This window comes from Schistocerca serialis, chromosome 8 (assembly GCF_023864345.2).
Source record: "Schistocerca serialis cubense isolate TAMUIC-IGC-003099 chromosome 8, iqSchSeri2.2, whole genome shotgun sequence".
NCBI classification, from domain to species: domain Eukaryota; kingdom Metazoa; phylum Arthropoda; class Insecta; order Orthoptera; family Acrididae; genus Schistocerca; species Schistocerca serialis.
Genome location: NC_064645.1, coordinates 442168439 through 442195526, shown reverse-complemented (window position 1 = coordinate 442195526; position 27088 = coordinate 442168439). Strand labels below are relative to the sequence as shown.

The 27088-nt window shown below is 40.0% G+C and overlaps 2 protein-coding genes across 5 annotated transcripts in view; one reads left to right on the top strand and one right to left on the bottom strand.

Moving 5' to 3' along the window:
• LOC126416121 (vacuolar protein sorting-associated protein 51 homolog) overlaps nucleotides 1-18575 on the top strand; it is a 121201-nt gene extending 102626 nt beyond the window's left edge. The window contains exons 11-15 of the mRNA XM_050083646.1: nucleotides 854-994; nucleotides 2364-2542; nucleotides 17675-17846; nucleotides 17962-18074; nucleotides 18191-18575. Of these exons, the coding sequence (XP_049939603.1) occupies nucleotides 854-994; nucleotides 2364-2542; nucleotides 17675-17846; nucleotides 17962-18074; nucleotides 18191-18299 (714 nt within the window). The 3' untranslated portion in view covers nucleotides 18300-18575. The remainder of the gene's footprint in view (nucleotides 1-853; nucleotides 995-2363; nucleotides 2543-17674; nucleotides 17847-17961; nucleotides 18075-18190) is intronic.
• Nucleotides 18576-24531: 5956 nt separating this feature from the next.
• LOC126416265 (histidine-rich glycoprotein-like) overlaps nucleotides 24532-27088 on the bottom strand; it is a 29431-nt gene continuing 26874 nt past the window's right edge. For all 4 annotated transcript variants that reach the window (XR_007575424.1, XR_007575425.1, XR_007575426.1 and 1 more), the window contains one exon: nucleotides 24532-25493. Coding sequence is in view for 1 of the 4 variants with exons in the window: in XM_050083898.1 (XP_049939855.1) it covers nucleotides 25191-25466 (276 nt within the window). In the remaining 3 variants the exon portion in view is untranslated. The remainder of the gene's footprint in view (nucleotides 25494-27088) is intronic.

Below are 27088 nucleotides of genomic sequence, written 5' to 3'. Positions count from 1 at the left end.
CAAGCAGAAGTTGGGTGGTGGAGGAGGGTGGCAGGAAGGGGGGGGGGGAGGAGGTTCCTTCTGAATGAAACAGATGTTCTGTACAAATGTGGCAAGTTGCAAGAACCAGGTTACCTGCTGCAGTGCTACCTACTGGATGAAGCGTGCACACTAAATGAACTTTTTAAAGTTAGCAATGAGTTCATTGTATGGGCTATTTTCAAGAAATTTCTGGTTTAAAGGACATGAAAATAAATAAACCATTTCAAACAATGGAAACTCTAGCTAGAAATATCAACAATGTAGGAAAAGACAGATTGCTATTTACCCCAAAGAAGACACATCAGGTTGCAGACAGACACAATTAAAAGACACTTACTTAAAGCTTGCAGCCACGACCTTCATCAGTGAAAGAGAGACGTACACCATTCACACACACAAGCAAGCATACATCATGCTGACACGATCAACAACTCCAGCATCTCAGGCCAAGACGCTGGAGTTGGCAATCGTGAGCATGATGTGTGCTTGCTTGTGTGCGTATGGCATGTGTGTCTATCTTAATGATGAAGGCTGTGACTGAATGCTTAATGTAAGTGTCTTTTAATTGTGCCTGTCTGTGATTTATGTGTCTTCTTTATAGTAAGTAGCAATCTGTCATTTTCTGCATTGTTAAATAAATCATTTTGTAGGCAGGACTAAGAGCAAGGCATACATATGGAAGTTTCATCTACTTACGCACACTACACAACTTTAGCACATTTAGGTTCATTCACTGATCATTGCACCAAGTACTAATTTTCTGTTATGTGAATTAATATTTTCAAAAAATCAAACATTGTATCATAGTAATAACTATATTTGGTATTTTTAGCTTAGTACTGTTGATGAACTGTTTGGGATAGAAGAACAACATGAGACAACACCAGCTTCTGAACTGTGTGCAGCCATGCATGAAGCTGCACAAGACCTGCTAAATCATTATGTGCGGATGCAAGGACTTAATGTTTCACAGGTAATATCTTTTTTGTATTTTTTTAAAAATGTGTGCTGTTCTCCAACTATAAATGTGAGCATATCCGATATGTGTTCCTGCTACCCATGTTCAGATTGGTGGAGGTCATAGTTGTTCATACAGACAAAGTCCGTACTTCAGATTTTGCCAAATTTTGCAAACAAACAATGCTGTGGTGCAGAAGCAGCCGTAATACCATTGTTAGCAAATGTTGTTTATCTTTTGGTCCGCAATGTTTGAATGCTCTGAAGTTCATCCATTCATTCATTAATAATTGCAAATCTATTTCACTTTATACAAAATATCAAAGTGTTTAGTGCCTCTGCCTCTCCCAACTATAATTTTTCTCATGATGGCTTCCTTAGTGATAACCTGACTTTCCCTAAAGTAGCCATCCCCGAAGTGGGTGCAGAGGGTAATAGAGGGGCTCACTTCTTTTATTGAAATGTTTATATTTTATATTATCTAAGAAAAAGATTTCCAGTGAACAAATATTCCTAGTGTCATATTATCATTTGCATGAACTAAACAAGCTCTTCCATCATTAATTTGCTGTCTTATTTCACAAGAAGTGACCAGTAGATCCTGACAGCAAGATTGCTGGCAAAAGTGTTGAGTAATATTTCATCTCACAGCCTCTATCACCGATCACCCACAGGGTTGGCTTTTTATCAAACATTTAATGATGACTAATTGCAATGAGCCACTTGACAAAAGAAAAAATATGAAGCTTCCAGTTATAACTAGGGTGAAGATACCCACATCTTTGTAACTATCAGGTCCTGATGGTTATCTGAATACATCTGTATGTGCAGGTGACAGGATCCCATCTCACTCTATCCTCACTACTATACCAGCATTGAGGTCCTCAGTGTTCTACCCCTGGCATATCCCAACAGACAGTTACTTTCTTTCTGGGACTACTGTCCAGACTTATACCCCAAGATAACACACTCTGTGGAGATTAAAGAGAGAAGGAAGAGAGCGAGGAAACATCAAAGGTGAAGGTGGATTCAGCAGTTCTGGCTGACACCCCCCCCCCCCCCTCCACAATCTGTGCACCTTATCTCTCTCTCCTGATAAGTAGTTCAGGGTAAGTTATCCTTCTCTCCAGCAGCCACTTATTTTTCATCTTCCTTATGTCTCCCAATGACATTTTAAGACATTCTCAAAGCTGGAGATTCATGTTATTAACACTGTGCACATATTATGCTAGCTCAAGTTTTCTCTGTTTTGATAAGAGACACCCCTATGTTGCCCCTCAATTGCCTGAAATATTATTATTTAATATTATTATTTTTTATTGATTATAATTGATTATGTAATTTAAATCTTATCATGTTTAAACATGTTACATTCTACATCTCAGATGTTGCGAAAATCTGTGGAAACACGTGATTGGCTACATACAATAGAACCCAGAACAGTGCGTGCTGTAATGAAGCGTGTTGTGGAAGATGTGGCAGCACTAGATGGACAAGTGGGTGCTTTATTTGAAGAGGGTACACGAGCTGAACACAGTTCAGACTCCAGTCGGCGAACTCATAGGTAAAATAAGATTTTGCTTGCATATTTACTTTTCATATCCTTTAAAAATGAGAGACAGAGAGAGAGAGAGAGAGAGAGAGAGAGAGAGAGAGAGAGAGAGTGCGAGTGTGTGGGAGGGGTGACTACATTATGACAGACTATATCAGTGGACCAATCAAAGGCTACATTTGTTTTTAATTTATCGTTTTCATCTGTGTCTGGTTTATTATTTGCTTATTTTTTTCCCCTGGACTTAAGTGTAGGTAAAACAGCCACACTGGATAGTTTATGAAAGTGCCAACTTGAGTAACGTAGAAGTAGATATCCTGGGAATGGTGAAGCAACTTAAATCACTTAATAAAAGTAAGTCTTCCAGTCCAGACTCTATATCAATTAGGTTCCTTTCAGAGTATGCTGATGCAATAGCTCCATACTTAACGACCATATACAAATGCTTGCCCAACGAAAGATCCACACCCAAAGACTGGAAAGTTGCACAGGTCACACCAATATTCAAGAAATATAGTATGAACAATCCACTAAATTACAGCCCCATATCATTAACACTGATATGTAGCAGGATTTTGGAACATATATTGTGTTTGAACATTATGAATTATCTCGAAGAGAATGATCTATTGACACACAGTCAACATGGATTTAGGAAACATCATTCTTGTGAAACACAACTAGTTCACATGATGTGTTGAGTGCTACTGACAAAGGATTTAAAATTGATTCCATATTTCCAGATTTCCAGAAGGATTTCGACACTGTACCACAGAAGTGGCTTGTAGTGAAATTGCGTGCTTATGGAATATTGTCTCAGTTATGTGACTGGATTCATGATTTCCTGCCAGACAGGTCACTGTTCATAGTAACTGATGGAAAGTCATCAAGTAAAACATAAGTGATTTCTGGCATTCCTCAATACAGTATTATAGACCCTCTGCTGTTCCTTATCTGTATAAATGATTTAGGAGACAATCTGAGCAGCCGTCTGAGGCTGTTTGCAGATGATTCTGTCATTTATTGTCTATTAAAGTCATCAGAAGACCAAAACAAATTGCAAAATGATTTAAAAAAGATATGTGTATGGTGCAAAAATTGGCAGTTGACCCTAAATAGTGAAAAATGAGGGATCATCCACATGAGTACTAAAATAAATCAGTCAAATCTAAAGGTGCCAGACACTTAAGTGTGATTTGCAGAGTATACATGTAGACGTAGACGTAGATTAAGATTGCACGTTATGCTGTCACTGACAGCTCATGATATTCTCTTGGGTATGTCACAAGTTCTTTGTGTCTTCTTGACACAGTATTTTAATAATTTAAATCATTGACATCAGGTGCTTCTTGATGTATGCAATGGTGTATTTGAATGCCTGTGTGCTTGTTTGTGTGAGATTGTGTACTTACTTTCCACTAAGAGTGATAACTCAATAGCTAGTAACATCTTTGCACAGTATGCGTTTCTATGCAACATATATCACTCAGCTTCATGTGAATGGTTTCCTTTTCCCATTTACATTTTTTGAAAGAAACAATAGCAATTATATGGGGTATTACTAGCATCATTAATAATACAGCTTTTAAAAACTGATGAAACAGTTAATCTTGTGGCTTCACATATGTTGGAGAGAAATGCATGAGATATTGTAAATTAAGTGGGTTAGTTAGTAGAAGTGAACTAGTACATAAATGAATATTTGCATCTTTTGAAAATAATGGAGGTCATTTCATTGTATCCTGTCAAAAGTTCTTACATTTTATTTATGATTGTTTATTTCAGTTGTGTCTGTTTCATACATTTACACTGATGAGTCCTGTAATGAAAACACTTGAGTCCATACATAAACTACCTGAATTGATAAATTAGACATTAGAAAAGACAGTAGAGAATGCTCCTTCCAAGAACCCAGTGTAATGCTGTTGTGTGTGCAGCTGGCACATGGCACTGATGTTGTAGCTTGGGCACAGCTGACACCTGGTGAGACAATGTGGCATTGGTGAGGCTGGTGCTCAGCAAGACTGGCAGCACTGGTGAAACCAGTAGGCCTGTGATGGTGGCAGCAGGCATCAGTGGCTATTGGGAACAGCGCCTAACTAGCAGTGGCCATGCACACAAGACACGACAGCTGATGGACCAACAAGGCATTCTATGTAGCTGTGATGTTATGACACTGGCTAGCTGGTGCCGACAGGTTTGGTGGCCACTGGGAGGCAGTGCTCAACAAGTAGTGTCCACCCAGTGCGGAATAATGCCAATGAGCAGATGAGGTGAACTATACAGCTCTTACTGATGGGCCACAGGATGCACCCAGTGTAACTGCCCAGAGCAGGCTACGAGTTGACTCTGATCGATGGGGTATGGGATGGAGCCCGTCTGCCTGCTGGTGGTCATATCACAGCCTATATAGGCAGGTAACAGATATTCACATGTGGATACATGACCACAGATGAAGGAATGACCCTTGATCTCAGGGCTGCTATCAACGGTGCACATGTAGTGTAGCCGAGAAGTCTGGAAGAGAAGTACCTACATCCCTGCAACTAGACAACTTGCAACATGTGGGTGTAGTGTGGGTAGTTGTACTGGCCAGGGGATACAGCCATGTACAGTACCCCTTCCCCCTCAGAAGGAGACAGTGGTGTCATCTCAGCTGGAATTGAAAGATGCAGGAAGGGGAAAGGAGATCCCCTGGATGGTGGAGACAGGGTCCTAGGCAGAGGGTGTTCCATGATCACTGAAATGCAGGATAAGGAGGGACAGGTCGGAAAGGTGTCGATGGCTGTACAGTGGCAAGGTTCAACCAGCAGTGGCCAGGCTGAGACACAATGGGAGTCTGAATGCACAGCATGTGAAGAAACATGTGTAGAGTAAAAGGAGGGCTGGGAGGGAGTTCAAAAACAGTGGAAAAAGACATCACCATAGGTGCCACATGCAGAGGAGCAAGCCAAGTGGAAAGCACCAGAAAAGACACCACCGAAAGAAATATAGCATGTTGCTCAGTAGAGAAGTGTGGGCATAAAACATGCAGTGGTTCAGGATGCTGGAGATGACAGAAGAGCACCAGAAAGACTGGTGAGAGACCCAGGTAGGTGGGGAAAATCGCAAGGCAGACATTGAAGTGCCATGGGCTCAAACTGGCCAGATGCTGACCGGCTGGTGGAATATCAGGGGCCGATGGGCTCGGCTGAAGCAGACAGATAGATTGGACATCAGTGAGGCACCAGCAGCTGATTGTAAGCCAGCTCAAATGAGGGCAGCTGCCAGAAATGTGATGACACCAAAAGGCTCAGCCAAAAGTTTAGGGGGGGGGGGGGGGGGGTTAGATGGGATGTCGGCGGGAGACGGTAATGGATTCAGTCGCAGCCATGTCCAGGAGCAATGGTAGAGAAATGCTGATGAGACTGCATTGTTGCCAGCTTTTGTGTACTTGTGTGATGGCAAGAGCACAAGAAATAAACAGTGTTTCCAGGTATACATCTGCAATAATTTATTGCATAACCAAGATGGGTAACAATAATAGCGCGTTAGATCAGAAACAGGGTGCTCTTTCCAGGAGCCTGGCATAGTGCTGCGGCGAGAATGCAGCTGATGCCCAGTGATCACGCTGTGGCATGGGTGCAGTGCTTAGTGCAAGTTGGCTCTGGTCAATGGGCACCAGATTGTGCCCAGGGTAATTGTCAGAGCAGGACCTGTCTACATGCTGTAGGCATGTGTGGGCACGTGACCAAATATGAAGAAATGGTCTGCAGTCACAGTACCGCTATGTGTTTGCTGTTTAACAGAAGACTGATGTCTGTGGAAGAGAAGAGCCTGTGGCCCTGCAGCTAGACAACCCATGGGGAAATGGGTTTAGTGCCAGAGGTCATACTGGCCAGCGATATCAACAGGTACAATGAAGCTTCTAAAACATTATAAACACTTGCTGTGTACTCAAAGCAAGTGTTTATAACATTTGAGAAGCTTCATTGCTACCTCTAGACATTGTCTCTGAGAACTTGTTATACAGGGCGTGGAATAACAAATTGATCAAAAGTCTAGGGCTGAAAGACACCATTGAACAAAGGAAGGTGTGTGTAGGAACTAAGAATCAAAGTTGCACATTTTTTAACACTACAGGAACGTAATTGAAATCTGACATATGGACGTCATTACTCAAAATTAAATGCAACTCATTGAAAATGTATAAATAAACAAAATGTTTTGACTAACAGTTCATCACAATGAGAACAAGGAAAACAAAGCTTCACATAAACATGTATCATACTTTGCTCACATACCATACAGCACTTCTTTAGAAATGAAACAGTTGCATGTCCGTGTTTCATGTGTCAGTATGTCCTGAAAAGGTCGAAGTAAATGAAAAATGAGTATTATCTTGCACACCTACTTGCCACCACTTAATTAACATAAGTATCATAGCAAATGTTCAAACTGACCACTGTTTACAGACTGGCATGGTACCTTAAACGATGCATTTTTCAATACATTTTTCAAGTTATAAACATTTCCTTCTTCAGCTGTTTTACTGTGTAAACCAGCCTTACTTAGTTTAATTTTTTTTTTTCCTTTTGGAAGTAATTTGACTTGTCGTATTGGGATGTAAAAAGAATGTATCATAAGTGTTTGTTACTTGTCTGCATGCCATACAGAATTCCAAGTTTCAAACTGCAATGAGGACTCCAACTTCTGTAAAGATTTTTCATTTACATGTCTTTTTTCTTTCATCATATGCCTGTTTTGTGAGTTGAATACACTCAGTGTTTCAGTTTTCTGATAAAGTTGATTACAGAGGTTGTAACCTCCTCCTCACTTATCGACCTTAATGACAGTGAAAAATTAAACCGCGTGTACCTAATGGAAATTTGGGAAAAGCAATCATCTCCAAAGTTAATCTGTCGGTAAAGAGGGAGGAAAGGGTTACATCTAAATGAAAGGAAAAATGCAAATGAAACTGGTGGAAATTAATTTTGAGAAAAGGGTAAAATTAATAAAAAAAAAGTAAATGTGCGGTCGTTACGTTAACAATTAATTGGCATTAATTAGATATTTGAGATTTGGGGAAAATTACGGTCGCCAGTCCTATGGACAACTACTATAATAACTGAAAATGAAAGATTAATGCACATATAATTAGCACTAAAAGTGTGGCAACTGAAGATTGACACGTGTTGTGTGAAAACTGGTGGTTTGTCAGAAGTAATAAATTTCGCTACACTCTGACTTAATTTCGCAAAAGAATTAATAAAACCGGAAAACTGAAAGTTAATTTAGTGACTGAAATTAATAGTGAGCTTTGTTTCTGAAGCACTAAGAAATTCAGTAAAATAAGGTTAGTCTTGGGCTACCTCAATAATCATTTCAAAAGCTACTTGAATCTACGCAATTTAGAAATAAGAGATTTAACTTTGAACTTGAATTAAATGATTTTGAACAATTAACATTAGTAAAATTTAGTACGTACCAAGCTGAGCTGCAGTCACAGGTAAGCTAAAATATGGTAACAAAACTCGCACTCTTAATTTGCACTTGTGTAATCTAAATATTGTAGCAAGCTATGAATACTTTAACTGAACTTTGAAATCAAAGCAGTGAAATGGAATGATATTACTTTAATGCTGGCGTATGAATTTCAATGACACTCGGGTTCATTCCGGAAAAGGAAGGCACCATGCTTGGTACTGAAACTGGGACAATGAGCAACAAAGGTTCATGCTACGTTGCTGTAATTTGTGAGACAGATTGGACAGTTTGAAAAGCTGAGGTCTGCCATACAGTTCTAAAACTTTACGTGTTTCCAGTCTTCCTTGTTGGTTGATTGAAGGTTTGAAGTCGTCGGTCGAGGAGTCATAAAAAACAGGTATATTAAAATACACAAATTAATAATTAATTGCATAGATTACGCATTTTATATAACCTTTTCATAATTGATATTCTCGTCATGAGAGTCCACTTATCGCTAAACAAGAAAATAATATACAGCAGATCGACAAAAACATAAATATTAACAGCAGAATTCTTTCACATCAGCTGTCCGGGAAGAAAAAAACTCCGCCTTCCATACCTGCAAGTACAAAGAATGCCGACAGCGGCACAAGAGCCGACAACGGCACAAGAGCCGACAGCGGCACAAGAGCCGACAGCGGCACAAGAGCCGACAGCGGCACAAGAGCCGACAGCGGCACAAGAGCCGACAGCGGCACAAGAGCCGACAGCGGCACAAGAGCCGACAGCGGCACAAGAGCCGACAGCAGCACAAGAGCCGACAGTGGCTCTGCCTCGCCAGTATTGTTGCGCCCGCCTGTGCGGCACGCTTGATCTCACTCGCCCTTGTAACGGCATTTCCAGAATGTCCGTTTCACTGAATTCTTTCAGAAAAACTCACTCCCGAGTAATCTCAAGGAGCCCATTAACACTATCACAGTGGATAACTCGACACTGTTCATCATCACACGCATGTACTAGCCTGAAACTTAAATCAGCGTCTAAGTACATCGGCAATGACTAGTAAATCACATGTTTATGAAATCTTACAGCTAGTTACAAAATCATATTTACATGGCTTAATCTACTGTGACTCAGCTGAAAACTTAAACTAGCAGCTTGAATTTTTAAATTGATTAATAATCAGTAACTCTTAAATCATTTAGTCAAAATTAATTACTTATTAATTACAACTTCTTTAATGTCCTCTTGGTCAGGCAAAAGCATGGCAATCTAGCAAATCGTTAAATCTTATACTCTATATTTACATACTGTACAAATTACCCATTCTGTGGTATTAATCAATCCTAGGTTGGTACAATTTCAAGTCTACAATGTTCCGTATACCTAATAGTTTTCCAGAGCTTGGAGACTCTAAGCAATAAGCATTTGTGTGAGGTATACCAATGACTTTATATGGTCCATTATAAACAAACTTAAATTTAGAGATTTCATTGTCTATCTTACTCGATTTCTCATGAGCTTTTACAAGTACTAAGTCTCCGATTGCAAACTTAGCAAAACGCGCTTTAGCGTCATGACGACGTATGCAAACATCGGCTTTTAGCTTCATTATTTCTCGCAAATGATCTTTTTTCACACCAATACCAATGTCAATCCGTGGAGGGAATTTGATTATCTCTTCCACTAAACTATTGCTTCTGTCATCTAAAAGGATTTCCTCTTTGGCCAGATTGATCTCATCTGCCAATCTACCTCGAGGAATGTGCCCAGTAGTATCTGCAGTTACTTCCTCTGGATCTGCGCAACCCACACTGCTACCATCTGACCGTATAACGTCAGCTCTAACCTCATACACGCTGTAATCTATGTGCTTTTCTACCAGTCGTGTCCGGCTATCACTAAAATTCTCGTAATCTTTCTCCTCAATACTTTCGCAGTGTTTAAACTGGAGTTTTGCGTCAGATGGGTAGGCCACTTCTAACACTATAACTTTAGGTAAAGTCTGCCGGTCAGGGCCAGAACTTTCCGTTACTACTTCAACATCCAACTCTTGCGGTATGAAACACGACGAATCTTGTTCGTGCTCCCCATTAACATCAACTATCTCTGGTAAAGTCTGCCGGTTAGGGCCAGAACTTTCTATCATTTCACAAACACTATCTTTCTGCGGGACGAGACGCGGAAAATCCTGCACGCGCTCCCCATAAACACTTCTCCCATACGGGCCCCTATAATCTCTTAGTTCGTCATATAAGCGACCGAACTGCCTTAACCAGACCTCATCCCTCTCTGCATCCCCTCGCTCGATGACGGACGTTTTATCCGACATCTGATCTTCTCTCAACACTTGCGAATCATTCTTAAACTCAATCTCCAGTTCCGCTGTGGGTGTTACAGCTGCCACTTTATAATCGATTTCCGGAACACTGCTTAAATTGTTCTCACTGGCAGTGAATGTATTTTCTGCTGCCGTGTCTACAGCTGATCTACTACTTGTGGGCGCACTCCTTTCTCCTAACACTGGCACACTCTTCCGCCGTTGATTATTCCATACGGAATTTTCATAACGGCGACACCTCGGTTTTCTACTGTTATTGGGCTGCCAAAATTTCTCCACGCCCGGTCGGCCCCTCACCGGCGCGGCTAATGGTTTCCCTGTCTTGTGCCAGCAGATACACTCCCCGGATACTGCTGAGGCGGCTGGTCACACCCTCTGGCGTTATTACTATTCTGCGAAGCCCGTATCACACTAGTATGATACTGGTTTCCGTCATTCCTGTTATTATTTGCATTGTACCGATTGTCATTACGGCCCAAACCACTATTGTTATTGCTGCCAAGATTGCGGTATGCATTATTCCCCATAATTATCATTGTTGTGGTTGCTGTGGTACCCGTTTTTGTTACCACGGCCTCTACCACTGTCACGATTATTGCGCCAATTGTCCTCGTCCTCAACTCTTTCCAGGAAATCATTGATTGTCCTGTAATTGCTTCCTACGTAGCGTTTTGTATCATCTGGAAGCTTCTTGTAGAGTTCCCAGATTCCGTGCGGCAATCATGCAAATATTCCAACTTGCGGATCCAGCCCTCACAAAACTCCTTCATCGAGCCGCGCGAATTCGCATCGAAAGGCCTCGATACGACAAATTCGCGCCAGACACTTTGTTGTTTTTGCTCTGACCGGTATTCAGCCAGAAACAAATTTTTAAACTCTTCAAAAGTCAGGTTCGTAATGTTGAGGTTTAAGCCCCAACGCTTGGCATCATCACCCAACACATCAATAACCGCATTAATTTTTCTCTCATTAGTCCATGATCTGGGTAAAACTCATTCACAATTTTTAATGAAATCTGTCGCGTGTATACTGCCTTTTTTCAAGGGGTCGAACCGCTCTTCTTTCGTCAAAAATTCCGAACTATGTGCACAGATTGGCACATAGCTCTGTTTTTTGTCAAGTTTCTTTTCTAATTCCGACACTCTCGTAATTACTTGGCAAGTGGTTGTCGCAAGCGTTTCTACTTCCCTTTTTTTCTCTTCGCCGGTATTAGCCTGCTTCCTCACTTTAGTATCTGCTTCGGATACTAAAGCCTTTAAAGTTTCCACCTTCTGTTGATCCTCTTTTCTCACTAATTGAATTTGTTCTGTCACCTTATTCTCGATGATCGGAGCAACTGCTTTTCCTACACTTTTCTCGATTCTGCTAATTTCGGAATCAAAACGAGTATTTATGCTCGCAATTTCCACCTGAACTCCTATCATTTCCTGTTTAAGATTACCTATTTCGGTATTAATCATAACAATATCTTCTTTGATTTTATCAACTTTTGTGTTAACAACTCCAACATTGTTGTTAACAACATTAATAGCTTTGTTCTGGTTGTCTAGCTTCCTGTCAATTTTTTCAGACTGAGCTTTAATTTCTGCCGATTGACTCTTGATTTCGTTAATCAAAACATTCAATAAGTCAGTTAAATTCCCGGAAACTACCGGTTTTACTTCCGTAGCTGGTTCCTCTATATATGTCCCCCCGTATTCGTCATCTAGGGGTACAGATTTGATTTTCGCTTCCGATTCCGAAACATTTTCTAAAGTTTGGAATTCCAATTCTGCTCTTTGTTGCGTTTCGGCGGTCACGTCTCATGTTAGCCGCCTGCCCCAGAACAATGGGTTCCGCGGTGTGAGTTTCCCACTGTTCGACCGATTGTTCCGTACCCAAGTCTACCAAATTCTGGTAATTGTTGCCTTCACTCATTTTACCAATTTTCAATATAAATGCCAAATCTCAAATCTAATTAGGATTCCTCCCACTACTTATTCTAGTTGACGTAATGAACTGTTCGTAACCAGTACTTTGTTATGAGATATGCACAATGCAAAATTCGTGTCCAGAACAACCTCAAATCCGAAGATTGTCCTGTCACCAGGTCGCCACGTGTAACCTCCTCCTCACTTATCGACCTTAATGACAGTGAAAAATTAAACCGGGTGTACCTAATGGAAATTTGGGAAAAGCGATCGTCTCCGAAGTTAATCTGTCGGTAAAGAGGGAGGAAAGGGTTACATCTAAATGAAAGGAAAAATGCAAATGAAACTGGTGGAAATTAATTTTGAGAAAAGAGTAAAATTAATAAAAAAAGTAAATGTGCAGTCGTTACGTTAACAATTAATTGGCATTAATTAGATATTTGAGATTTGGGGAAAATTACGGTCGCCAGTCCTATGGACAACTACTATAATAACTGAAAATGAAAGATTAATGCACATATAATTAGCACTAAAAGTGTGGCAACTGAAGATTGACACGTGTTGTGTGAAAACTGGTGGTTTGTCAGAAGTAATAAATTTCGCTACACTCTGACTTAATTTCGCAAAAGAATTAATAAAACCGGAAAACTGAAAGTTAATTTAGTGACTGAAATTAATAGTGAGCTTTGTTTCTGAAGCACTAAGAAATTCAGTAAAATAAGGTTAGTCTTGGGCTACCTCAGTAATCATTTCAAAATCTACTTGAATCTACGCAATTTAGAAATAAGAGATTTAACTTTGAACTTGAATTAAATGATTTTGAACAATTAACGATAGTAAAATGTAGTATGTACCAAGCTGAGCTGCAGTCACAGGTAAGCTAAAATATGGTAACAAAACTCGCACTCTTAATTTGCACTTGTGTAATCTAAATATTGTAGCAAGCTATGAATACTTTAACTGAACTTTGAAATTAAAGCAGTGAAATGGGAATGATATTACTTTAATGCTGGCGTATGAATTTCAACGACACTCGGGTTCATTCCGGAAAAGGAAGGGACCCTGCTTGGTACTGCAATTGGGACAATGAGCAACAAAGGTTCATGCTACGTTGCTGTAATTTGTGAGACAGATTGGACAGTTTGAAAAGCTGAGGTCTGCCATACAGTTCTAAAACTTTACGTGTTTCCAGTCTTCCTTGTTGGTTGATTGAAGGTTTGAAGTCATCGGTCGAGGAGGTGGGGACAATCACTCATTGTCGGCCGTAGCTGTTGCAGAAGCTGGATGTTGGCACGCCTTCTTCTCGACACGGTCTCCAGCCGAAACGGGCTTTTGATGTGTGCCAGCTAATGCTTCCCATCCGCGACACCATGTCAGAAACTAACATAGGAAGTGGAGCGCAATTACATGCTGCCAAACACCGAAAGCGCGGCAACTCGCAGGAGCGTCACATAACACACCTGCTCCACTGCCCTCCTCCAGCCAGACTTTCTCTGCTCTGCCCATGCTCCACGCGGCAGAGTTCACACTACCAAAGATCCTAAACACTTTGGTTCTCCACACGACCTATCGATGTATTCGTTCGACAGCATAGTTTTCCCTAGGCTAGACCCAGCGTAAAATACAAATAATATTTACAAAACCAACCAATTATACATCGACATAGATGCATAAATATATATATACAAATAGTAAAACAATTACAATATATAAAGGCACAGAAATGTCATATATTCAGGCAACAAAATAAGGAAAAAAATTTATAGTACAATAGATGGAAATAGGAGGATATGCATTTCCGGCGTTACAAGGTGTCTGTTTATTTAGTAACTCTACAGTTACCTAAAGTGACATAGATAGAATGTATTCAGGTAGAGCTGTCTTTTCTTAGTCTAGTTGGTCCATGAATCTTCTGTATAACAAATTGTGTTTTCACAGAGTACCATGCAGTTGTTCACAATCTTTTGCGTAGTTTAAGAGTGTGTATTAAAAAGCCAGCTGAAATAATTCCTATCTTGCTACATTTCCTTTGTACACTATCAACATTTTTCCATATTATGTAAGAAATTATCATTTATACTTGCAGGAGATATGTATACCCCAAACAATCAGGGCCACTTTCAAATGGTTCAAATGGCTCTGAGCACTATGGGACTCAACTGCTGAGGTCATTAGTCCCCTAGAACTTAGAACTAGTTAAACCTAAGTAACCTAAGGACATCACAAACATCTATGCCCGATGCAGGATTCGAACCTGCGACCGTAACGGTCTTGCGGTTCCAGACTGCAGCGCCTTTAACCGCACGACCACTTCGGCCGACAGGGCCACTTTCCTTACCACTATCTTTATTGATCATATTTCGAGTGTCATTTGCTCACCAAGTGTGAGCTAAAATATTCTCGAGAATCCTATAGTGGATGGATGTTATTGATATGTAATTGTCTGCATTTGTTGTATTATCCTTATTGTAAACAGTGTATGGGAACAGGATATGAGTAGCGGTGTATGGAATAAATTGTCCCCATTTATATCTGCACATACATATATTTCGACAATGATCACACACGTGCACATAGTACAAGGTGCAAGAACATACTGAATTAACATGATGGCTCTGACGAGCAATCTGAGTCCCAAAGATTATGTTATTCATCGTGGTCAATATGACCTATCGACGCCACACAGCCACCTCCCTTCACCCCCCCCCCCCCCCCCTTCCCGTCCCCTGGGCAGTACGGAGTATCGCGGATGAGTCTTGAGGGAAGACCATGTGGGTATCGACGTTGTTGGTGATCATACGAGATGGTAGACGCACAACCGGGATCTCCACCTTGACCTGGGTGGGGTGCGGAGGCGTTGCGACCGGAGGCAGGTCCGCCTGAAAGTTGTTGAGCCAGCGAGGACAGGCGATGCGGCGGCCAGCCCGAGAGCAGGCGGGCGGAATGGCGGATGGCTGGGTGTAGTTGTGACAAGCCAGGATGCTAATCGAGCCGTCCAGTGAGATGAGATGAAGGCGTGAATTGTCGTCGGGTCGCACTCACAAGGGAGGGTGAGGCTATGCACAACACTGACATTTAACTGGTCGTTGGGTAGCGAGGCCACAGTGTCTGTGAGTTGAATGAGAACTCTGTCGTCGAGAGTGACAATTCCCCGCCAGAACCGGCCCCACCTGCGAGTGCGGTGGTGAGCAGGGGGTGGGGTCGGTAACTCGTATGACCAAAGTTTAAGTTCTCCGTGCACGTTAAAAACACGCCCCGTGAGGTCGCACTATAATTGACCGGTGGAACTTGTGAGAAGTCACATCGCTGAGGTAAGACGCCATTGGAAGGCAAAACACCGAATGATGCACGTGAACCAACATGGTCGAAAACTTGAGCAACCAGTTTGGGGAGTGAGCATGGAGAAATGTGCGCACTAGAATGATTAGTTTGCCAATGAGGCAAAACCGGAGCAGGTCGCATTTGATAGTGGCCGGGTGCTTTTTGCAATAATGGCGGCACTGCACACGGTGCAACAGTAACTGTTGTTGCAGCCCGTTGGGAGTCAAAGTATCTGTGCGAATGTAGATCGCTTTGAGCATTATATGATCGATCGGTAGGTACACAGTTCTGAATATTATGCACTTCACACTTCACATGTCGGTGAGTGTAGTCTGGCAACACGAAACCCGAGTCCACTGTTTGTGTTAGCGGTGTGGCACTCGACCATTGTAGAGCGACATTGTAGAGTAACATGGCTGGAGATCGCGAATCACTGTGAATTAATGTGGAACCGGTCATTGGCAAAGGAATGAAGAGGTCCGGCGATCATTGTTGTGCTTCCAAATATTTGAAAAAAGCGTTGGATGAGGTGGCCATGGCGGCGTGCACATAACCTGTTGATTTACAACACCCGGCGCGGCAGTCGCGGAAGACATAGAAACTTCAGGGTCACCAGTATGGGAACAGGATACGAGTAGCGTGTACGGAATAAACTTTCGCCATTTATATCTGCACATAAATATGTTTTGACAATGATCATACACGTGCACACAGTAAAAGGTACAAGAACAGACTGAATTAACATGGCGGCTCTGATGAGCCATCTGAGTCCCAAAGATTATGTTATTCATGGTCGATATGACCTATCAGTGCCACAAGAGCAATCACCAGCTCTCTTCTCCAGTCATGAGAACAAGGAACTATTCACCATGACAAATATTCTTGAAAGATATGACACTTCACAGAGTATTTAGTGTAAAATCAAAAAGAATACCTGGTACCTTATCCACTCAGATTAGCCTCAGTTGTTGTTTGGTACCAAGGATGCTTGTTTCAGTTTCGTTCATTTGTGTGTGCAGTGGTGAAGCATTGGTAGAGAAGTATCCACATTTGTGAATACATTTTTAAATGCATAATGAAATATTTATGCTTTCTGTCTTCAGTTTCAACATCAGCTGGATTCATAAGAGACCGAATAGAAATCGGGACCAATTCATAGATGTAACGTGTGGCCAAAATTTCCTAAGAGTTTTCTGATAGATCTTTCACCAGAATCTATTATATACTCAGGCTATCTTTGAATGTCTCTATGTCCACTGTGTCTAAATGTGATGGTTTGTAGAAACATCCAGTTAATAACATCTACGTCCATCGACCGCATTTACCTTTATCCGTGGTAGTTTGTAGTTAAATTCATTCTGGACTTCATGAAATCTGATACATAAGCTTGTTGCTCTAAATACTCCTCCTCTTAGGAAATCTAATCTGTCCTTCCAATTTATGTTCCACATATTGTTGAAAATTTCCCTTGTCTCTTCTTCAGTTTTCAAACAGCTTGCAGCTCCTAATATGGTTTGGATGTGACTACTTTCTAAGAGAGATGTGGTTTCTGGGAGTTTGCTGTAAGTGCTCCAGCAGCTAATAATTATGATTCTCACACTCTGAATTTGCTGTTCATTTGATTCTGGTTACTGTTTTAAATGATACGATTTTTTTTTTTAATGGGATCTTGAAGCATCTCCTAACCTAAAAGACACCTGGACAACTTTAATGGCAGAAGAGGAAAAGGTCCTTTAGTGTAACCTATGGTGTAAATGTACATTCTATTCAGTTCCATTTATAGTGTTCACTAGAAACTGGTCAGGGAGGATCAAATTTGTCCTCCAGTATTTTCTGCCGCATGTCAAAGTAACATTTAGTCATGGAATTGGACACTTTTTATTTGTTTCTGTTGCTTATTTGCATTTATTTACACATTATAACCAAAGTATGGAACAAGCGACTGTTACACTTCTTTTAATATTTATTTTCCTCAGTGAAGTAATAATCCAATAAAATGTTACCTGTCTTTCTGCTACTTCTCAGGTTAAAACTGTTCTTCTGGTGTAATGTATTTGTATTGTGATTTCTATAGTTTCTTGTCTCTTTGTACTAAATGGCTTGTTTTCTTATTTCATTTTCCAGTGTCAGTCTTTCAAGGCATCGGTCCAATTGGTCATCATATGCCCCTAGCCAGCTAGAATCAAGTATTGTAACTAACATACAAAAATTGTTCTCAGAACGTATAGAAATCTTCTCATCTGTTGATTTTTCAAAAGTTTCTATACTAACTGGCATCATAAAAATAAGTCTCAAGGTAAGAATCTATCATGTGATACAAACTACTAGTTTATTTCCTTTAGTGCTGTGACATCTTTAGTAAAAATATAAATGCTTGCGAAGTTAAATGGTTAATTTACCTATTTTTCCAGACTTTCCTAGAATGTGTTCGGTTAAGAACATTTAGCCGGTATGGGCTTCAACAAATACAAGTTGATACTCATTACTTACAACTTTATCTCTGGCGTTTTGTTACTGATGAGAAGTAAGTATTCACTTTCATTTTTTTAAATTAAATTTCATTAAATGTTGCAAAAATAACATTTGAAATATTGTCGGCCATTACTCAAAGCAAGCTCAATATTTCTCTATCTGTTTCAGCTTAGTGCATCGTCTTTTGGATGATATTTTAAGCAGCACAGTCCATCGTTGTTTAGACCCAGTTCTCATGGAACCTAGTGTTGTAGAGATTATTTGTGAAAGAGGTTAATTGTACTGTGTTCAGAAAGTGAATTGAGATTACTTCTTTGTTACCATTCCACTATGGTGTGTAGCATTTTTTAAATGCTACACAACAAACAAATGTAAAGTATTTATTTTTCTGCTGATAGTTGTTTGTATATTGAACACAGGGCAGAGCTAAACAATATTTGTTGCAGGACCTGGCTTAAGAGTGTTTTTCTGATACGTAGCTACCAAATTGTGGATGCCAAAGTTTTGTTCTCTGTTCTCTTTTTCATAAAATAATAAAGAAGTTCACATAAGATATTCCATTTTGTTGAACAATGTCATAATGTGTCCCTTATGTTGCATCAGTCCTTCAACAAGTGTCACACCTAAGTGTGATGTTTATCCTGTATACCCTTTCTGTTTTTTAAGATCATTTTACTGTGGACCCACTTAGTTTCTTGCTTTTTTAAAAAAAAATTGGGAGAGAAAACAGTAATTCCAGAGAATATGAACATTAATAAACACCATATGCCTGTCACTTCAACACATTGTCATCATCAGACTATTATTTCAGTTTCAATACACAATACTAATTTCCACCTTCCACATTTTTTTTGCTTGAAAAATGATATAATAGTACTGTGGTGCCTAGTTAGTCAGAACAACATTGACTTTGTGTTGTTAAGAGTTATACTGACATCATTAAATGCCTCTGTTCCTCAATTGGTATCAGCTTACAGGTTCAACACAATGAGACTAAATTCCTGAATTTTGCTAGAATAATTTTCACTTTTGGCTCTGCCTTTTATACAGGGTTGGGCAAATAAAAGTGACCCAGAGAACAGAGCACCAGGGTACAGAGAAACACAGCAGAGGAAAGGAAACAGTACTAACGTGACTATATTAGATGTTGAAAGTGACCACTTGGCACTTTTGGGCCCTGGTCAGCAAGTTGCTGAAGGAAGATTGAAGCTGGACTGCTGTAATGTTCTGCCAGTTCTTGAAGACTGATGTTTGTTATGATGCATCTTAGACTTGAGGGCTCCCCACACGAAGTAACTGCACACTGACAGTTCAGGTGATCAGGGTAGCCAGCGAGGCCCACAACGAGACTGACCCCTGCTAACAGTTCTGTCAGGCATGAGGACTGTGTGCTCCAAGGTTGAGCCATCTCTACTTGTAGTTGCTCCATCCTATTTGAATTAACTGTAAGTCTTTTGATCCTCCGTTAATGCTGAAACAAATGGTTTCAAAATGTATTCATTTATGCAGGCCACTTTTATTTGCCCTACCCTGTATATGTAAATTTACAACTGTTCATGATTCCACCTTAAACTGCAGGCATTTGTGGCTAAATACTCTCGTGCTTACTGACCTTTAGGAAGCCTTCGGTACTTGTAAGGCTGATGCTGCATCATAGAAAAACTAAAAGAGTTCCAGTGTTATCTGTACTGTGTGTTGTTGCTGCTCTTAGTGTACTGTTCTGGACTTACCACTGCAGGTATCCGCAAGGGGTGCAGGATCGGGAGGGGGAAGGGGGGGGGGGGGCAAGAAGTGGTCTTTTCCCCTCCTGGAATCTGGGTGCAGGATTTTTATTCATTTCTAGCAGTGACTGTATTTAACATTACTAAACTGCTGATTAACACTGCCTGGCATGATAGGAAGTACTGTTATTTTAACAGTGGCTACCTTTCTTGGTTTTTTCCCCCCCAGCATTCATGAGAAATTGAGGCACAGTGATAGTTTCTGCCAGCAATATACATTACCCATTAAAAATCTCAACTTGTTCCTCCTCGTGCTGCACAATGGAATCTCAGTACTAGTTTACCATTTGTCTTTGTGAGCAAAGAAGACCCGTGATTGCTTTCAAACTCCACATTCAGTTTTGCTTGGAAGAGCTATTGCAGTAGAGTCTGAAGAGCACAGCCATCTGTACTTAATTATGAGTCCAAATGCTTCAATTAAGATGGGAAGTTCCCATTTTAAGTGTTAGAAGAGAAAAAATGTAAAATTTCAAGGCTGAAAAGGTACCTTCTCCTGGAATTGGGATTTTCTCAGCTCTATGGGGTGTTATACATTACCACTTGCAGTCATAAAGTATGACTACTGCTTTCCTATTGGCCTGATTGCACAATAGTATGACCATCTGGAGGGACAAGGATTGACTTGGTTCAGTCCTCAGCTGCTAGAAGTCTATTCTACCGAGCAGTGCTGCTGCGTGGCTGTAGCAGTCAGTACAGGCCTGGGCGGTCCTGTCGCTGCAGGAGCAGTGGTTATTCCAAATGTTTTACAATTCTTGTTAATATGTTTCAATGAAACGAGTATCCTGCTAGTCTAATCTGGGAGCACTCTTGTGTAAGGGCATGTAAAATTCCGCATGAAAAATCATTTTGTCTGTAACAGGAAACAAACCAAAGTTTACTGTCAACACTGGGCATTGCGTGAATGACATGATGAGCAATATTTGTCTGGGTTGAGCTCAGCTACACATTGCAAAAATGAAACTGTAAATATTTGCTGAAATATCAGAGAAAATATGCCTGACAACTCTTAGGAGGTAACAGAAAAAATGTTTTTGTATAAAAGTTAGTTTTTACTGTATACTCTTTGTGTTAAAATGTTATACAGATTGATTTTTAAAATTGAATTTTACTGTGTTTTCTTTTTGTGGGAATATAACTTTAATTTTAAGGTTCACTATTGTAACTCACAGGAAACATGTTTTATTATTCTCAATTATTTAAGCATTGGTGCATTGCTTTTTCATTACAGCTTACATACCTGCATGTTTAGATGGTGTGATTGGATACAAATTTGACACTGAAGGTTTGGTGACTTCTTATCGAAATATTTACCAGAGAGCTCCAGACTTAAACTTTCTCCTGCCAAAAATACTCAACAACTAACGTAAAGCATGCACACAATAATTTTCCTTTATTGATGGATTCAAATACAGCAAACTAACATGGGTGGATGAGAGGGGGCAAGGATTAAGTTAAGCAATGGTGAGATTTAGGTGGGGGGTGGGGGTGAGGGTCAAGTCGGACTGTGTTCCGGACACCAGTTATCCTAGTTACGCCACTATACTCCAACTAGGTTGCCACCTTTGGCATTTCAAAAGTCAGGACACTGGCACCTTTGGCAAGTCCGCAGTTCACACAGAGGTATCACTTGATATATTAAATGTGCAATTCCTATTAACTTTCATCAGTTTTACCCTCACACCAAAATTAAACTACATTTACCATAACAAGTTTGTTTGCATGTCCATCCTCTGCATCAAGCATAGAAATACTTGGAAGAGGAGGAAACATGTAATGGAGTTGCAATATTTACATTGTTAAAAGCAGTGTCCGACGAAATAGTTATATTGAGTGGAAAAAGAACAATAGTACACCACAAAAAAGAAGGAGAAACATGGTGAACAGTGTGAAGAAAGTCAGAATGCGAAGTTGTGCTTATATGTCAGTAATAAAGTGGTAGTGCGACCTCCAGACCAAGTGAGGGGAAATGCAGATCAGCAAATCATCCCACTGATGATGCATTAGAACAAGAAAAAGGCGAAAAGTGTCTGGGATAAACAAATTAAGTGGCAGCAGGAAAAGGTGATTTTATTTACAAAACAAGTTTACACATACCGTACCTGAAACTTAAAATGTTTAAAAGTTAATAGTGTTTACCGTATACATTTATGAAAATCAGTGGGTCTGGAACTGTAGATTATAGATGTACTTATCGTCTGATGTAGCAGCCTTTACAAGTTTCTTCTCATGTAGAATATACTGATAGAACTCTGAGTAGCTCATATTATAGTTAATTTCAACAAGAAGTTCAGTTTTCACCAATCAGTCCACAAAAAGTTTCTCATCAGAAAAAATACTCATTCTATGTGTGCATTGCTCAGTGGAATAGACAGCACAAATTTCACTATCTTTAATAAGTTTGGGGGTGGAGTTCTGCTAAAGGAATGAACCTATTTTTTGTCTATTGGTAAATCGGAAGTTCTTAATGCCGCAAATTCATTGTACAATCTGTCATCATTGACTTTTATACATGACCATTTACAATATCTGTGGCTTTCAAAGGTCATCTCATTCGCTCAGGACAGCGAATCCCTTAAAAGGTGAGATCTGTAAAGAAACCACTTAGTTTAGGCTTCTGTGATGAACACTGGCAGCATGTTTCATAAATTTGTCTTTGTCTGATATGCTCAAGCTCTTTAAGTTTTGATCCACATTAAAACCTAGAAAACCATATTATCTGATTTTCTTGTTGTAAAATTGTTCATATAGCAAAACTCATACAGTTATCTATAAACTACATATGAAAAAAGAGATGTGACCATTCATCTTCTTTGTTCACACCATTCACATGATTGGCCTTTTCATCCTCCTGAGAGAGAAAGTACCATTGAATATCTGTCCAACATCTTAGTAAATGGTTCAAAGAATCAGCAACAAGAACAACCACTGTACAGGAATATGTTGTTACAAAGCTTAATATCCTCATTCAACAAACTCCAACTTTTTTTAGCTTATATATTTTCTTACTAGAAGATGAGAACTCATTGAAGACATTCAGTACTATTCTCTCAATGTTGAATTTAATCATTTTGCATGAATTTTTGTCTGTATTATGATTAACATTGCAGTTACAGTTAGCTTCAGTTCAAAATTTTGGAAAAAATGAGTAGTATTTTCCATAGTTCACTGCTGCACTGTTTGCACCAAAACTTGATATATTAGAAACTTCAAAACTGTGATCATCTAAAATTAACTTAAGTTTTCTGAAAATAGCATCAGCTGTATTGTTGCTATACTCTCCTCATACCAGATATCCCAGAAAAATATTTTATTGATACAGGAAATTACCTTTATTGGAGGCATCTGTTGAACCAGAAAAAAATGTGCCATCTTTTAATTCATTTTCTATTACTTCTACCAAATGTAGAGCCAATACCTTTGTACCAGCATCTTTCATTTTGAACACCCACAATAAAGTTTTGGACTTAACTTTGAAATTGTACTTCCAAGCTTAATTTCACAATCAGTAGCAAGATAACTACAGTTATGCATAACCCCATGATATACAAGTGCAGTTTGGCTGTAGAAACTTCATTGTCAGTAGAAGAATGTTTTACACAAAAAAATTGCAATCAATATACTTTTGAACATTAATTCTACAGAACTTTTATGTTTCTTTCATAACAAAAACTTTCTCATGGCCTCAATACCCTTACTTTTTATTGAAAAGGAAGCAGTACACACTGTACAGTTTGCTGTCCCTTCACCATCCCCTTTAGCTAATCAACTTTTAAAGTGAAACTTCCTGGCAGATTAAAACTGTGTGCCCGACCGAGACTCGAACTCGGGACCTTTGCCTTAGTTTTAATCTGCCAGGAAGTTTCATATCAGCGCACACTCCGCTGCAGAGTGAAAATCTCATTCTGGGAACTTTTAAAGTGTTTATCTTCTAACCATTCATTACAAAATGAGCTCATTCTTTCCATTTTTTTCTTTCAGTTTTCACTCTGACTGACATAATTGTCATTACTACACTGACTGCTACTGCTATTTGCATTTTCAATTAATCTGCTGATCATTTTAAAACCCCAAAATCACCTTAATATTAATCATGTTTTGCTCTTACAGAACAGTAATAGCACACAAAGTGCACTACACCTCCACTCGGTCACATCACATAAACAACTGCCTCTTCAACACTAACTATTATGAAAATGAGGCAGCAAAACAGTTGACTTTGAAACTCATTGTTTTGCTGCTCCCTTGTGTGTTTTACACATAATGGCTTTGGCTAACAAGAATAAGATGATAAACTTAAGAATATGAAATTAAAAATTGTGCCATACGACATAAAGAAAGTGAAACTGTATAAGTAAATCAGAAAAATAGGAACTTGAGGGTGTCCCATTATACTCATGTAGGAGGGACGATCCCTACAAAATTGGAACAGGTGGAAACCCGAATGTCATCTAAGTGAGAAATGGTTGCAGTTCTCCTCTAAAAGCCTTCCTTAGAAATGTCCTAATAGCAGTCATGAACAATGTGTCCTAGATGTATCAAAACACACAGTGAGCATTCCCAGTTCCATATTTGTATAAGCTTTTCTTCTGATTTCTTTGTGACAAATCAAATTCCAAATGTTTTGATATGCAGTGTTATAAAAAAAAGTAAGGAGGAAACAGACGTAGTCTTTGTGAAGTGTCATTCATTTGAGACATATGTATTTTTTTTTAAATTATTCATTGTATTTTCATTATTAATTTAATTCATTGTGGCATGTAGTCACATACAAGATATTATCATTGATTGTACACCATCATATACCATGTACAGTATTATATAAGTTGGAACATGATCTCAATTACTTTATCAAAAACTTGACATTTTCATTGTTGGTGATTGCAGGAGGTAATACGACTTGTGTGCTATACACACTGTACCAATCTTTTATGTTAAGCTGGTATGTACAAATTTAATTGGTACAAATGCACAAGGATCATATTTCAGTAAGAATCTTGATGATTATAAACACTTAGTATATGCAAGCGATATTTGTGAACCACTGTGAAGAGCAGTTTATTTACGAATTACATATTGAAAACGTTAGTTGTTATCTGCATTGGTTTTACAGCAAACTTTGGGTGATTGATTGTTTTAGCACTTTTTTCAATTATGCTGACACAATATTTTTAGAAATGAAATAGCATTACAAAAAGTTCCCTTTATGCTTTTGCTTAAGATCCAATAATTACATAATCTTACACAGCACTGTCAGATACATTTTTCTAGAGTGTGATTAGCAGCACCTACTATTAGGTTTTTTATGGAATATAACTACATTTCAGGGAGGATGGATAGAAGGAATGAAAATTTGCATTTAGTATCCACTAGACAAGGTTAGGGTAAGCTCAGTGATGGTGGTGAGGTGGTCCGTGGTGGTGATGCGGCGGCGGTGGTGGTGGTCCGTGGTGGTGGTGATGGTGTGGATCATGATGTGGTGGTGGTGGCGGCGGTGGTCCATGGTGGTGATGTGGCGGTCCGTGGTGATGGTGTTGGTGGTGAGGTGGTGGGCCATGATGATGGTGGTGGTGGTGAGGTGGTGGGCCGTGATTCGGGCAGTGGGGACAGTGGTGATGCGGCGGTGGGGGTGGACCGTGGTGGCAGTGGTGTCCGTGTCCCGTCATTGCAGCGGTGAAGGCTGTGATTTGCAACTGCACAAAAAGGCACAAAAGATCAATACAATACAAATCAGTTATTATCAAGGTATCTTTCAAATCTTAATTTTAGATAGGTCAATGAACTAGTGAGCATTAGTGGAAAATATGGTGCTAAAAATTCCCTATGCAGTACATTTATAATTAATGAATTATTTAAGTCCTCCATTCATTATATTCTGTAAATACCTGGAGCAAGTCAAGCTATATTTTAAGAAAAGACAAGCTAATCACAGAAATTTAGTAGGTCAGTGTATTAACAAGAAACTACCACAACATTTTCTTCAGGTAATGTAGGAGAGCGAGCAACCAATAAACATCAGCTACTAGCATAATCTGGGTAACTCACTTTACCAGGAACTGCTCTGTCAAATCAACACACCTGGTATGTGGCTAAATTTGTTAGAAATTCGTTCATGAGCGATGAGTCTGAGTACTAAACCTTTGGTAAAACATTTCATTACTAGTACTTTAAAATTTCAATGATACCAGAGGTATAATTTCCAGACGAAAAAAACCTAATGTCTCCTCAGTTATACAAAATCATTTGTATCGCCTGTTAGTAGTAATGCACCATTGAGGCTCTTTTCTTCACAATTGAGTTAACAGGAAGTGTCATTGCAGGCTGATGCAATTAGTGCTAGAGAAGTGAGGTAGACTGGAGCCAGTAAGGTGTTCTTACAGAAGAAACTTACATGTTGGCTGTGCTGACACAGCAAGACTCAACACTAGACCATACAGTAGCAAAAGTGGCTGCACATCCAAGTCAGAAAGCCGCAGCAAACATATGCAAGCCAGAGTGTAGCAGTGGTGACATTACTACACAACCTAGCCCTGCAGTGTGGCTCTACTGAGGTCTGTGTGATGCAGAATGCTGTCCTGTCAAAGCAGGGGTGAGACATGCCACTATAAATACTGCCCATTTCAGCTATGCAGTGTGTGTGTCTGCCTGCAGCCAGCTACAAGAGGTATTCCACACCAGCCAGTCTGCTATACTAGATACTGTTTCCACTAGCTGAGGAGCTGTGAGTTGCACCTAAATCCAGATGCTGCCGGGAGCTAGACTGGTGCCTTCCAGCTGGTGGGTCACCTGCTGGCAGACTTCTGTCAACTGCAGGGTACTACTTATTGGTTTGAGGTCCCTACCTGGGACCGACTAGCCATCGAGCTGCTGCTTGCCTTGTGCAGGCACACTCTGCTGCTGCTGGCCTGCCTTGTGTGTGGGCACACTTAACCACTGGAGGCCACTGTCACTGCTGCCTACACTGGGCCCCTCAGTTCATCTCCACAAACTTGAGTGTACCCTGCACTGAGCTGACATCTGCACTAGCCAACAGGGCGAACTTCTGCAGACGCTGGAATAGCTGCCTGTGCCCCTGCCTGGGCTCTGCTGTTGTGCTTCTTCACCCACTATAGTGCTGACGATGTAACTCTGCCGCATCGCAAAGTTGTGAGTTGGCTGTCTCTGAAGGCCACATGTTAATTTCAGCACCAGGACCGGTGTTCAACCGTGGCTGATGACTGCAACAACACAGTCTCTGTATCTGATGGAATAAATAAATGAATGTCTCTTCTACTTTTATGTTATGTGA